Source organism: Chrysochloris asiatica, unplaced genomic scaffold, assembly GCF_000296735.1.
Source record: "Chrysochloris asiatica unplaced genomic scaffold, ChrAsi1.0 scaffold00094, whole genome shotgun sequence".
Lineage (NCBI taxonomy): Eukaryota > Metazoa > Chordata > Mammalia > Afrosoricida > Chrysochloridae > Chrysochloris > Chrysochloris asiatica.
This window is the reverse complement of record NW_006408612.1, coordinates 2,992,626-3,007,950: the sequence shown is the minus strand read 5'-3', so window position 1 is coordinate 3,007,950 and position 15,325 is coordinate 2,992,626. Positions and strand designations below refer to the sequence as shown.

Below are 15,325 nucleotides of genomic sequence, written 5' to 3'. Positions count from 1 at the left end.
CTGTTTTTCTTGTCACTGGTCCTTTATAAAGACCATCTTATTACAGGTGTCAATGGCAGAACTCCTCCAAACCACAGAAGGATGGCTAGCTAGTCAGTGTTATCAAGAAAATGTATCTGGTAGACATAAACGTAAAGTATCTCTTAAAAGTACATAGCTTCCTGTAGAAATCCTAAAACTCCCAAACTTCTGAAGTACCATAAAGAGAAAAGCAGGCTAAAACACAGTTGCTTAAAAATATATTCAGATGACTTGAAAATATACATGTAAAATAGGTACCATTTCCTCCCTTAGGAGGTTAAACAGGCGTGAATGGAATTCTGTGTCCATTTATTCTACCCCATCATGTTAACTGTGAAAATGGCATGTGAAGTATTTGCAATAGTAGAGTTCTGGACACAGTCCCTTCCAAATTCAGTGCAAAAGCCATGTTTGGGTTTCCCAGGTATCCCAAGGGTCTCTAGGCACTGCGGAACGTAGTCATGTCTTTCGGTTCTCTGCTGGGTACACACCAGTCATCAGCCTCGTGGTTGGTGTTGTAATGCTTCCAGGCAGCTTTGTTGTATACTGGGAGTCTTTCTATGGAGTCTGTTGACAGAGCCTAAAAAAACAAACAGCACCTAAGTTTGAAATTTTTAAAAATTTGCTATTTGAGAAAATACATGATGACACAAAAATTACTGTATGTTAAATAATACCACAATGGGCTTACATTTTATTAATCAAAACATCTACATACACTTTTATTTGTTGTGTTGTTTTTAAAAAACTTTTTAGTGCATATTAGTTGAAGGTTTACAGAGATCAATTTTCCACTCAAAGTCCATACACATTTTGTTTTATCTCACTGATTGCAATCCCTACAATGCAATATTACTTATCCCAAGAAGTGTACATATTTGAAACATGTCATTGGCTAAATCCATGGCACTGCTCGGTGTGCATGCCGACTTTGGTGCCAGCCAGCCTGGTAGTTGCTGGATTGAAATTTTGAATAGGTATAGTAGATGACTCTTTCAAAACATGACCCAAACCAAAAGTTGGATGGTTAGCTGAAAAAGTTGGCTAAAATGTGAAATTATAGAAATTGATCATTTTGCTTTAGTGTATGTAATTGTACAATCATTTAATGAAATCCAGAATTTCAATTATTTACAAGGTTTTGTTTTGTTTTTTATAGTATTGATGTTGTTGTTCAGTGACATTGTGACAGTTCCGACTCATGGCAATGCTGTATAGGGTTTCTGAGGAGTAGCTGGTGGATTTGAACTGCCAATCTTGCAGTTCAAACTGATCTTGTAGTCCAGTACTTATCTTACAGCACCACAGTCACTATAATGTCTTTAAACTCATGATAACAATATTATCAATAATAGAGAACTATGTCTAAAGCATCTTAATTTCTGCATGAACACTTCTGGCCTTGGGTTTGATCCTGTGCCACCTCCTCCAGTCACTGAAGCCACCCATTTCACTCACAACACATGTGATTTTATCAACCATCATTTCATTTCTAACATATTGTTACCATTAATGCACTATCTCATGACAGTTTCCTCTAAATCGTTGGAACATTCAATTTATCAGAGATAAACTACTGTTTCTCATTATCTTCTTAAAATTAGAGGACTTCTCAGTAGAATTTCCAACTTTGCTGTTGTTGTTAAGCGCCATCAAGTCAGCTCCGACCCATAGCGACCTGTTTAGGGTTTCCGAGGAGTGGCTGGTGAGTTTGAACTGCTGACTTTGTGGTTCAAACTGGCTTTATAATCCAGCTTTAGGCCATGTGAATTTCCCAAGATGTAGATAATGATGAACCAGAAACTTCATTCCAATAATACTTAGGTTGGCCTCTAATGTTGATGATTTTAATGATTCTGGGACCGCTTGTCTTCTAATTATTTTCCAAAATGGAATTTAAAAACTTTCACCTGATATTCTCTTTAAATATGTGAGCATGGTTCAATCTACAGGCTCAATAAACACGTTTCACTGGGTGGGAAAAACATTTCCTTCACGTTGCCCTTTTAAAATTCCTCATAACTGAGATGGAGGTGGGGGGGGGAGGGCGGGAAACATATTATCTAGAAAGAATGTACAACCTTCTTAGATAAAGAATTTTTTTCCCCAAATGTATTTTTCCAAAATAAGTGCTTAAGCATTTTCTATAAAATAGGGGCCATCTAGTGGCCAGAACAGGGAAAGCTCTGCACTTGACCAAAACGATTGATGGAGCCCAGTGGTTCTCCATCCCTCTCAAATATACTGACCCCCTGCAAAAACACATGGAGGAGCCCCAGTGGCGCACTGGATTAAGCACTGGTCTGCAAACAGAAAGGTTGGTGGTTCTAACCCACCAGGTACAAGGTGAGGGAGAAAGATAAAACGGTTTACTTCCATAAAGATTTTACAGCCTTGCAAACTGGAGAGCACAGATCTACTGTTTCCTATAGGGTGGTCACTACAAGTTGGAATCAGGATCAACTCCACAGCAGTGTGGGATTGGGCATAAATATACTGGATGTTCCAGGCCACTATGTTAAGTGCCTCTGCTCCCCCCAGGTAAGTTATAGTCTTCTCAAGAATCACCTGTGCTTTTCCCAGGGGGGAATAATGTTAAGATGCTTGGCTGTCTTTTGAATCTTGGTTTTCCTTGCATTATATTATAAAATAGACACTGGAGGGGGAGAGAAAGGAATAGCGAAAAGCATCACCATAGAAAGCTTGTAAGTCCGTCTTCTGATTGGAATACCTAAAATGATTGGAATACCTAAAATGGGGCTACAAGGTGCCCAATGAAGGAGGCTTCCTGTGGAGCCTCTGCAATACATAAGACTATAGGTGGAAGCCTGAACCACATCCAGATCTCCAGAGATGGGAAATTCCCACTTGAAAGGACAAGCAGACCAGCCTGGAGTGGCTAGAAGAACAGAAGATACTTCTTGAAAGAAAGACCTACAGGAAAAATACATAACAATATAGGCAGACCGACTGTTACTACAAGAACAAGCAACTTGCTTGCCCAGAAAACATCAAGGCAAGTGGTCAGGTCCCCTCAGTGCAAACCCCCTTCCAAGACTAAGACTCAATGAGAATACTCGCTCTGACTGGTGACCACGCTTGACACCGATAAGGGGAAGTGAGGGAAAAACAGCAATGAAATGGTAAGCTAAGCCCTACAATGTTCAATAGACTTCTGTGAAGCCAGGTGAAGACCTGGTTGACCAGCAGTGTGGCAAGACCTGGGGACTCTTGGGCCCAGAGAGTCAGTGACATAGCCACAGAGGACTAGAGTGGAGAGTGAAGCGTCCAGCTGATAAGAAGAGAGGGCATATGCATAAGAACACCCACACTTGCAGATAATACCCACTTGTTCTGGCTTCAATGACTGGATGATCAGAGCTCAACTAGAAGAAGAAAGAAGTGGAAAAAAAAAAAAAAGTATTCTCACACAATTTGATGAACTTGACCTACACCTATGGAAACAGTAGCTCATAAAAGGGAACAAGTCCTTACAGCAAGAATCATTCCAACCCCCTCCACACACAGAGTAGACAGGGATGGGCAACTTAGTAATTGGCTACCCAAAATGGGGGGCGGGGGGCTACAAAGCAAGAAGTGACTGGCTTACAAGCTTTCAAGAGGGAACCTAGCACGGAGGAAGGTAGAATCTCCAGTGAGTAGTAAGTATTCAATCTGTCTAGGTGGGGCTGATGCAATGAAATGCAGACGGGGCTCTTGTGATACAATAGTGAATAATTGTTATCAGGACTGATTGTGAGGGTTGGAAATGTAAAGGTAGATGTTTTATAGCAAGGAGGGGAGTGATTAACTTTTCAGTCTAGGAGCGGAGGTCCCTAGGGCCATCAAGGGAGAAGAGCAGAGAGCGGGACCCTACCCAGCGATGCCTTGATTGGTGCCATGGATGCTGAGATGGTGCTGTGGAGCATCTGGAGACTTTAGATCCAGAGAGGGAGAGCGACTGTGTGCTGAAGACCTGGGGGGTACCGGGGGAAGGATTGCATGGAGGGGATTGTAACCATGGCAATGAGACGATATACGATAGAATGAATGTAAAACTAATGTTCTCCCATGTAAACTATCACATAATTCACAATAAAACATTTAAGAAAAAAAAGAATCACCTGTGCTTTTCCCTAAATCTGTTTTTGCAACTATGCAGTCTGTCATCGTAATTACAAAAGTGCATCAAATGTTACATAAACAAAGTGCAAAAAAGCAGGGTGAGGTTGTTGGTCCTATGAAAACTTAGAAGAGTACTTTGGAAAAGACTCATGAAGGAAACAAACAAACAAACAAAATCTGTGCCAAATTAAGAGTCAGAAGATATGTCTGAAGGCCTTTTAAATACAGGAACACTCAGAGACAGGGCAAGTTCAATTCCAAATTAAGTGGGCAGCACAGTACAGTCAGTCATATTATTTGTTATTGTTGTAGTTTCCCAGTGCATATGAAAGTGACTTGTATACTATATTGCTGTCTATGAAGTGTGCAATAACATGAAAAAGTTTGAACTATTATGAGAAACACCAAAATGTGACATAGACACATCAAATAATAAGCACATGCTGTTGGAAAAATGCTTCAATTTGTAATAAAATGAAGCACAATAAAACCAGGTATGTCTGTATCCAAAACAGATTTCGCACTTGGCTGCGTTTTACTGTATGTAAAGAATACTAAACTGGAAACCACACACAATGTATTTTAAGTAATGGCTTCTGCAAGAAAGGCTATGTGAACTCCCAATCTGTAGACAGGTATATAAAAAAGTTATTGTTAAGCGCCACTGAGTTGCTTCCAACTCATAGCGATCTTGTATAGGGTTTCCAAGGAACAGTTGGGTGAGTTTGAACTGCTGAACTTGTGGTTCAAACAGACCTTGGGTTCAGTGCTTTATCCCACAGCGCCACAGCAGTACTCCATACAAAGAAAAGGCCTTGGAAATACATCAAAAGATTGGTGGATGAATGTTCATCTCACATTCTATATAAAAATTAAAATAAGGTATGTATACACGATTCTCGACTCCCACGTATGTGCTGTCCTATGAACCACAGTTGTGATCATGTCACATAGGAGAGCTTCTTCCCACCCCCCATACTAATGGAGTTCATCTCTCAGCATAGATGAAATCAAAAACACTGATATTTGTTAGTCTTATATTCAAATGGCACCAAGTAACTATACAATTTCACTTACAGTTAAATATTGGCATCTTTTCTTACATTCAAAAGAAATATTAAATCAAGGAAGACTACAGTCGTACCTTAATGTAAATAACTGCATCTGTCCCATAGCCTTCCAGGGAATACAGCTTTAGGTCTCCTTGGAAGTACTGTGCATAAAGCCGAGATATGGGTAATCCATAACCAAAACCAGCCTGTTTGATGAGAAAAACAAAATTCCATTCAGAAAACCACCTTCTCACGATTTACAATCAATCTCACGGAGTGTCCCAGGCCTATCAGAACCTACATCAGAGATTCCTGAATACCTCTTTCAAGCAGGACCCACCAATGATGAAGTGAAAGCTTTGAATGACCCCTGTGGTCATTCAAAAGGCCATTCTTCAGTGGCCAATACTGCTTTTAACAATATTGTATAAAACCTGTTGGCTGTCTCAAGAGCAAGAGTGGAAAAGACATATGGCCCAACAACTCTTGCTCATGACTTCATACAGCAAATCCTCAGTTGTGTTCTGAATCTAGAAAGAGATATTGACAGACTATAGCTCTTGGATTCTTGGAGAGAAAAATCCAAGCTTCTAACAGGAGTTTACAAGATCTCTCCTCTGCCTGCCACTTTTCCATCCCACAGAATTAATCTGCTGCTCTCTAGTTCCTCACTCATATCCTATCATTTCTCATTTCCACGTTCTTATTCATCTTGTTCCCAGTCACCGGAATGGCTTCTTTACCTACACAAGTCCTATCATTTCTATAATACAATACAAAACATTTGGACAAGATGTAAAAATGGTTTTACTATCAAGTTATATGTTCAATGACTGCACTGTTAGTTGAGAGCTTGTGTAGACTCAGGGGTCAGTGTTCTCAGGTTCAAATCCAGGCTCTGACAAGACTGAGCATTTAGTACCTGACTTTCCTAGCCAGACTTTCTGTTTGGCTCTCCAAATCCACTGCCCATTCTCCATACTTCTCCTGCCTGGGAGCTGATGTGAACAGGTGACATCAGTGAATGGAACGCTGTTACATTCCGTGGGTTCAGCCCAGCAGGAGTTGAGAGAGAGAGACAGAGAGAAGTCAGGATAGTCACTGGCCTGGCTCCTTCCCTGTGAGGTGGCCTTTTTAGAGTGGACCTGTTAGAGAAAGCAGCTGCTCTGCAACATTCTCTTCAGGACTTCAACTTCTTCCCCTTCATTCTTCAAGTCCTGAGTTCCCGGGCTAGCCCTACCTATACCTGCATCATGTGGTTTCTTTGTAAATAAACCTCTCTTGAAGTATCCGAATTTGAGTTAGCCACCTCTTTCCTGCTGGGACCCTGACTGATAGAGTCACTGATTCCACAAGTAGGTAGGGAGCTCTGGCTGTCATGGTTCTTGACCTACATAATCACTGCTCTCCCTCAACCACACTCCTGGGGTTACAGAGGACAACAGCAGGGACCTGGTCCACGGATGGACCTTCACAGTATGCCCACCAGCCTTCCACAACCCTTCTCAGGAGTGGGTCTTAAAGGCAGGGTGAAAATAAATCCTCCTAGTGAGCAGAACTTGAAGTACACACCCACACACACACATACTCATGGGTAGCAGCAAACATTCTGACCGGGCAGAGACTTGAAAAGAGCAAACCAAGAGAAACATGGTTCCCTTCTGTCTGCTTTGAATGGTCTCACTAGAGTGTAAAGATATTCTGTCCTCGTAAAAGCCCACCAGCAGGTGTCCATCCTGAAAATGTTCAACAAGGAGTCTCCAGAAGAGCTCCACAAGGTACCCTCACTAAGGCTGATCTGGCTGCTACCACGGCTGAGTGCCTGACCTGCTAACAGTGGAGGTCAATGCCAAGCCCCCAACATGGCAGCTTCTCCCAGGAGAACCTGCTTGATAAAAGCCTGACCACACTGTACCTCTCCCATCACAGAGGGGAACGTGCTTTGTCTTCCAACATTAGACAGATATTCTGGGGATGAAACTGCCTTTAAGCTTCCAGTATCACGATCTATGGACTTAGAGAATGCTGTGGCTATGGTCATAGTACCCTTTATAGATTGCCCCCAACCAGAGGATACCATCTGTGGCAAAGGAAATGGAAACTGAGCTCATGCCTACAGAATATACAGATCTAGCTATATGCTCCACACCCAAAACTAGCTGACTTGATAGGATTGGGGGAATGGTCTGCTAAAGACTCTGTTTTGGCTACAAGACAGCATCCTGTTTAGGACTGCAGGACAGGAATTTGACAAAGTGCTCTTTTGGGGTTCATGGAATAACAGGTAGGATCAATTCAGAAACTGATCTTATTATGTTGGATATGGCTGATCAAGATAACCATCAAAAAGGTTATAATTTGAGCTGTTTCGAGCTGATCATTAAACATCTCAGAACTCTATGAAAAAACGGAATCTTTCTAATTAAATTACTAACACTCAAGTGGGGTAATCAACAATGAAGATTAAATCAGTATTAGCCAAATCCTAGGAAACCGGTTCACTTATTCTTCCCATCATTCACAGCATTCCAAAATGCTAACTACATGAAAATTCTGACCTATCACTATCAAGCTTGGCAGTGAGAACTCCAAAGCAAACTTTCCGCAGGCTGTTCTAAACGAGAAAAGTGTTTGTTTCTAATAGATCTCTTCGTCCTTGTGGACCACCCTCTACAATGGCTTCCATGATTTCTTGGAAAGCAATTCACAAAAAACACATTTAATCTTTTCTTGATCACATACCAGGGGCACTGCTCGAGACGTCTCAACACAAGGGCGGGGTGCAGTGGAATACATGTAGTTGAAGAGTCTGTCAATCTTCCTCAGAGGAACACCCCCTCCACGGTCACTCATCTAGGGTAGGAAACAGTCATTGTCCAGCACCAACCCAATAAACACAGTGTCATGGTTAAACTTGTTCCAAGTTGCAAACAGAAACATTTCTCTCACTGGTGACCTAACACACCTCCTTCATATGTGAATTCTAATATATAATTAACTCTCCGAATACAAATTCAGAGCTGGGGTTCTGTCCATTTACTGAAGTCCCATGAGTAGTAGAGTGGTAAGTTTGTTAGACCTTTTTGGGGAGCAGTTAGGCAAATATTATCCTATTTCAAATGCAAGTACCCTTTGATACAACAATTTCACTTGCCAAAACCACGTATCCTAAGAAAATAATCAGAAAAGTGTGTGCATCAGGAAATATCCATCACAGCACTACTTATAATAGATACCTTGGGCACCAACCTAAACAGGGGATGAATTAAGTAACTCTAAACTAGAATACTATTTAGCTATTAAACTTTATATAAAAAAATAAAATCTATATGTTTGGACATAAGAGGCAGCCACAAAATATCATCAAGCAGCAAAAAAACAAGTTCTGAGTAAGTATTTATAATGTTCTGATTTTGTTAAAATGATTTCTTAAAAAATGACTGACATGCTTTTATTGTCTATGGGATTATGGATAGTTTCTTTCTGTTTGCATTTTCATAATTTCTTCATAATCAATTATGGTCATTTTTTAAAAGCATAACTTTCATTTTCAATTTCAAGGAAGAAAACAGAATCACTGGACTGTGTGTCCCAGTCTCATAGACAGGCAATTTCCCAGCACAGACAACTTCCTGGAGAATGTGGAAAGCTCATAAATCCTTCTGTTTTCCTAATTTCATATGGCAGATTTAGTAATAAATTTAGTAATTCATTGACAGATTATTCTTACTGTCTTCCTTCACAGGTACATGAACTTATATTTCTAGCTATTGTATAGCTTATATCATACTTCCTACAGCGATTTTCCTTTGTGACAAAATCTTAATTGATTGCACTACTTCTAATACTAGTGTAATAGAGGCTAAGTCAAGAAACATTGCTATAAAATCAGAGAACTCTTTTCCAACAAAAATATCAAAATGTGACGCGATTGTGCCTGGACAGATCCTCCACCTACATCTATACACCTCTCCAGGAGGGGTCTCCATTTCTCTAACCCTTCCCAAAGAATTCTGCATTCTTCAATGTAAACCATATAAACAGAGCAGTTGGGACTTTTCTGAGGAACTCAGATTGTGTTTCTTTTAAATGCTGAGTTTTGAGAACAAAGGGTAAAATCGGGTGGACAGAGTAAGATTTCCAAATAAAATCCTCATAGGCAGCCCTTGCTATCCTCAAGAATAAGCAGGTGCACTGTTATGATAAAAAAAAAAAAAATTCCCTCAACATAAATTTCCTGGCCTTTTTCTCACCAATGAAGATATCAATTTTCTTAAAATGTCTTCCTAATAAGCCCCCAGGATCATCCTGCATCTCTGAGAAATTTTTATCAGTCATCATAACCTTCTGAGCTGACCTACTGTGACTTGTTTAAACAGTCTGCTTGGGAAAACCCATGTGTGTAGGAACTGAAATCCTAGTAGCAATACTCTTTGATTCACTCTTGTACAAACCAGTCTACTTGTAACATTTGTACATAAATATAGAGATAGATCAAAGCTGTTTGGGATGTTATTATAAAAAGTAAACATGGTGAAATGGTTTATAGTTGAGTTTTCATAGAGTTAAAAATATCTTTAAAGTATGCATATATTACTTTTATATTAGAAATTACATTTGACAGTTATAGCTAGGTGCCATCAAGTCATTTCTGACCCATAGCAACCCTATGTCCAACAGAAGGAAACACTGCCCGATCTTGCACTAGCCTCATAATTGTTGCTATGCTTGAGCCCAATGCTGCTGCCACTGCGTCAATCCATTTCACTGGGAGTCCCCTCTTTTTCGCTGACCCTACACTTTACCAAGCATGGTTCTTCTGCATATAATCCAGTTTCTCAGATTATCAGCTCAGCATATAGATTGAATAAGTGTGGTGAAAGAAAAGAACCTATACCTAGACCAAGAGGCAGTCGTTCAAACAGATCAAGGGGACATTGAATGGTTTAAGATTGGGAAAGGGGTGCACCAGGGTAGAAATTGTATAGCTGTTTTAATTTGGAAATGAAAATCTACTTCAAAATACCATTTGACCTAAGACAGGCAGCGTCCCTTAAACAATCAATAAATAAGGAGGATTCAGATGCAGACAGTGCAGACCCGGTCAGGAGGCCAAGCCCCTGAGGGCCCAAGCGTTGTTGACCGTCCAAACCATAGGCTCTGAGGATCAGACTCTAGCTACCTAGTAGACATAGCAAACTGTCCCTCATCTGATTATTCCGTAATGCTTGTTAGTAATCTCATACATGAGCCCTGGATATCCACAGACAAATGTAAAAACCTTCCCTAAAAGCTAAGACTGTAAATTCCAAAAAGGCAAGTACCCACCCCCCATCCACAAAAAAAAAAGCTAAAGAGGATAGAGAGAAACACTGTAAACTGATGATATATGGAGGTGATAATAATCAAGGTAATGAAACAAGCTATATGAATGGTTGAATGTGAAGCTGATGATGTGCCCTGTAAACTTTCACTCAATGCAAAATAAAAACATTTAATTAAAAAAAAAAAATTGTGAAAGCTTAAAAACGCTACTATGTTAAATGTACATCAATAAAAGTATTTAGAAACATGAAAAAAAAATACCATTTGAAGATTTGCCTATGCTATATCTACAATTAAGTAAATACAGTATACAAGTATGTAAGGGCATTATTAAGAACTTATATGCAGCATTCTGCTTGAAATTGTTTTTGTATATGAATTCAAAATCCTACAAAAAGATTTTAGTAAGAAGAATAAACAGTTATGGATATTTTCTGAAATCTGTCAACATGTTAATTACTCATCCTTTAGTTCAATGCTTTGCTGCACATTTGGAGGTAACATGAATAAGAGGTCCTAGGGGTTCTATAAATATTAATTACGTAAACAACATGCTAGAATAGGTATCAAGATAAAAGGTCGACATGAATAAACATTTCCCGGTTTTCTTTAACCTCTCAGCTACAAACATGAATGCAATTCAGCACTTATGAAACAAGAAGTTATTTCCAGCCGTAGGCCAGTCCGAGAGGAGCTGATGAACTAGACAGAAGAGACTGTAGAAATGCCATCTTACAATAGGTAAAGGGGGTCACTGAGTCACAGGAACGTAGTTAAAAGCTGATAAAGGTAATTTCCTTTGCTTTGCAGCCCAAAATACAAACAAACAAGAATAGGCAGACGTTAAAGACATTGGTATATTTTTGAAGGAGTTTCCAAGAGATTCATAACAAGAAGCCAGTAGGAATGATACTTTTATAACAAATAGTTGTTGTTGTTGTTGTTGTTAAGTGCCGTTGAGTTGGTTCCGACACATAGCGACCCTGTACTGGGTTTCTGAGGCTATAAATCTTTACTGGAGCAGAAAGCCTCATCTTTCTCCCATGGAACTGCTGGTAGTTTCAAACTCCTGACCGTGAGGTTAGCAGCCCAACTCGTAACCACTATGTTACCAGCGCTCCTTTTGTTACCAATTACATTGAAAAAAATGAGAATGAAAAAGAAATGTCTCATATTAAGAGAATTTGGGGGGGGGGGGAGGAATCTAGAATCATGAGATCATAAAGCCTGAGCCAAGAAAAAGGAAAACAATTATGAAAGAGGTGGAGTGGTGCGGAGTAATGTCATGAGGAAGGCTGAGGAAGAGAAGTTTGCTTGTTACTGTTAAAGTTGCGTCTTCAGTGCACAAATCCACCACTTCCTAATGTCACCTAACTAAGGGCTGTCATCCCTAACTTCCTGCTCCCCATAGCATTGAACTTGCTGGGCTAAATCATATTAATTTTAAGCCCTGGGGTAAAGGAAACACCACTTTATAACAACAGTACTGAAACCAGAAATTTAATAACTCTGTGTTCACCCCTTAAGGTCGGCGGTTCAAATCCACCAGCCACTCCATGGGAGAAAGAAAAGGCTGTCTGCTGTCATAAAGATTTTAGTCTTGGAAACCCTAGATAGGGTTGCTATGAGTTAGAATTAACAGGATGGCAGGTGTGGTATTTACCCAAGGACCACTGGTGGCTTAGTGGGCTGGTATCGGGATGATAACTCTAAGGTCAGGGGTTCAAATCCAGCACACACTATGTGGCAGAAAGACGATGTGGTCTACTCCCATTGAAAATATACAGTCTTTGGGGACCCTACAGTGCAGTTAAGCTCTCTCCTGCAGAGTTACAACAAGGCAGAATCAAACCAATGGCAGTGAGTTTGGGCTTTTTTGTTTACTTGGTTTTTCTTTCTTTTTTTGAGTACTCACCCAGGGCTCTTGATAACATTCTCTCACTGCTATTTCATTGTCACGTTTGTAACTGAAATTTACATTTTAATTTAAAAAACTGTTGTTGTTGCTAAGTGTTGTATAGGATTCCCAAGGAATGGTTGGTAGCTTGAGGTTAGCGGTCCAGTACATTTCCTACAGTGCCATACTTGGATTTTTATGATATATGTTGTTGTTGTTAAATGCCTTTGGGTCAGTTCTGACTCATAACAACCCTGTATAGTATTTCCAAGGAGTGGCTGGTGAATTTGAACCACTGACTTTGTAGTTCAAACCAACCTTGCAGTTGAGTGCTTATCCTACAGTGCCATACCAGGATTCATTCACAAACAAATGTGAAAAAGCAGCTACAGTTATAAGACATACAAACCAAGTTATTGACAGGATTCTTTTAGGAGAGAGATGGTTGGCTACATACCATCAAGTTAGTTCCAACTCATAGAGACGTTACATACGGTTTCTAAGGCTGTAGAACATTACAGGAGCAGAAAGCCTCATCTTTCTCTGGTGGAGTGACTGGTAGATTTGAACTGCTGACCCTGCAGTTAGCAGACAAGCTTGTAATTCACTATGCTACCAAGGCTTCTTTAAAAGAGATAAGAGCTTTTTGAAGAAGTCAATCATTTAAATAAACTAAAGGAGTGGGAAGGATTAAAAACCCAGGTCTTCATCCTATTAGTGTACGGTAAATGACGGAGATGAAAGTTCTACTGAATAACAGTAACATAAATGTTCAACACGTACACAAAATTAACAATGTGACCTGGGATGTGAGGAGAAGATGAAAGGGTGGAGGAAGAGTCTAATGGAAGTAGGGATCTATTTGAGACTTCAGGAACAATTCTGTTCAATACCTTTCTTTACAGCAAATAGAAAGGCCCCCTAACATGAAGCTAAGCCTGTCCACCAACACCGAATGACGCTCTGCTCAGTGAATCTTGATTGTATAGATGATGGATGGCTTCAGGTCTTGGAATGTAGCTGCACACCAGCAAACTAATGCACAACAAGCAAAAGCAGAACAGTGTGCAAGGAAGGCCACACTGCATCACAACCTGAGCCCCAAAGCACACGGCACAAGGGACTTATGGCTAATTGTTGTTGTTAGGTGCCATCAAGTTGGTACCAACGCATAGTGACCCTAGGTACAACAGAACAAAACACTGCCCGATCCTGGGCCAACCTCACAGTTGTTACCACACTTGAGTCCACTGATGCTGCCACATGGCCAATCCATCTTGCTGGGGGTCTTCCTCTCTTTCTCTGACCCTCCACCTTACCAAACATGATTTCCTTCTCCAGAGACTGGTCCCTCCTGACAATATGCCCAATGTGTGAGAGACGAAGTTTGTCCATCCTGGCCTCCAAGGAGCACTCTGGCTGCACTTCTTCCAACACAAATCTGTTCGTTCTTTGGCAGCCCATGGCACTTTCAATATTCTCCTCCAACACCCTCATAACTCAAATGCATCAATTCTTCTACGGTCTTCCTTACTCACTGTCCAGCTTTCTAACTAAGTAACCCTTTATGGATAATAGATACAACTAACCAAAAAAGGAACATTAGACTCTGGGCTGAAAAAAGTAGAGCATTCACATTTGTTTCTTCAGCAAACAGATGGTATTACATACTGGATATTTGTTTACAGATCCTCTCTTTTATACATGAACAGCCAAATGGGATCAACAGAAAAAAGGAAACAGAGGAACTGCATCACACAGGAAATAGACTTGATTTAAAATACCAACAAACAAGAATAACTAAATATCTTCAGAGGGATAAAACATAGGGCTAGAAAAGAATAAACAAAAATTAATGATCAAAAAATACAAAATAGTTCTTACCAATGTATTATACATTAAAAGAAATACAAATTCAGGAGTGGCTTAAGACTTTAAAGGCAAGGAAGTTTCACAGAGTAGATAAAAAGTTGCAGAGATGAAGAGCAGAGGGAAGGTTAAGAAAAGAGAATCATATCAGGAAAACCAATATCCTGCTGATATGATAGAGAAAACAAAGAAACAGCAGGGAGAAGGAAATTATCAAAGAAATAATGAAAAGTGTAAACTGTTCAATAAGTAGGTATCTAGGGTGACCCAACAGAATGCAGAAATCATCGGGCAATGTCATTAACATCACATTCAAGTAAAATTTGCTAACGATAATTCAAAAACTGCTGCAACAATACATGGACAGGGAGCTGCCAGAGGTTCAAGCCAGATTCAGACGAAGACGTGGAACAAGGGATATCACTGCCGAGGTCAGATGGATCTTGGCTGAAAGCAGAGAATACCAGAAAGATGTTACCTGTGCTTTATTGATTATGCAAAGGCTTTAGACTGTGTGGATCATGACAAACTAGATAACACTGAGAGGAATGGGTATACCAGAACATTTGATTGTGCTCATGAGGAACCTGTATAGAGACCAAGAGGAAGGTGTTCCAACAAAACAAGGTGACAGCAAATGGTTTAATATCCGAAAGGTATGCACCAGGGTTATATTCATGTATTCTTTTATTATATTATTCAACCTGTCTTCTGAACAAATAATCCAAAAAGATGGATTGTATGAAGAAGAACATGGCATCAGAATGGGAGGAAGACTCATTAGCAACCTGTGATATGCAGATGATACAACTTTGCTTGCTGAAAGTGAAGAGGACTTAAAATATTTACTGGTGAAGGCCAAAGACCACATCCTTCAGTATGGGTTGTACCTCAATGTAAAGAAAACAAAAATTCTCACTACTGGACCAATAAATAACACTACGATAAATGGAGAAAAGACTGAAGAAGTCAAAGTCTTCATTTTCTTGGATCCACCATCAATACCTCATGGAAGCAGCAGGTAATGAATCAAACG

The 15,325-nt window shown here is 40.0% G+C and overlaps 1 protein-coding gene across 2 annotated transcripts in view; it reads right to left on the bottom strand.

The window, feature by feature from the left end:
* Positions 1-405: 405 nt before the first annotated feature.
* The window catches only part of PDK1 (pyruvate dehydrogenase kinase, isozyme 1), a 47,431-nt gene continuing 32,511 nt past the window's right edge, over positions 406-15,325 (bottom strand). For both annotated transcript variants that reach the window (XM_006866642.1, XM_006866641.1), the window contains exons 9-11: positions 7,941-8,051; positions 5,291-5,404; positions 406-601 (exon numbers count right to left, since the gene is read on the bottom strand). In XM_006866642.1, coding sequence (XP_006866704.1) covers positions 461-601; positions 5,291-5,404; positions 7,941-8,051 — 366 coding nt within the window. In that variant the 3' untranslated portion in view covers positions 406-460. The remainder of the gene's footprint in view (positions 602-5,290; positions 5,405-7,940; positions 8,052-15,325) is intronic.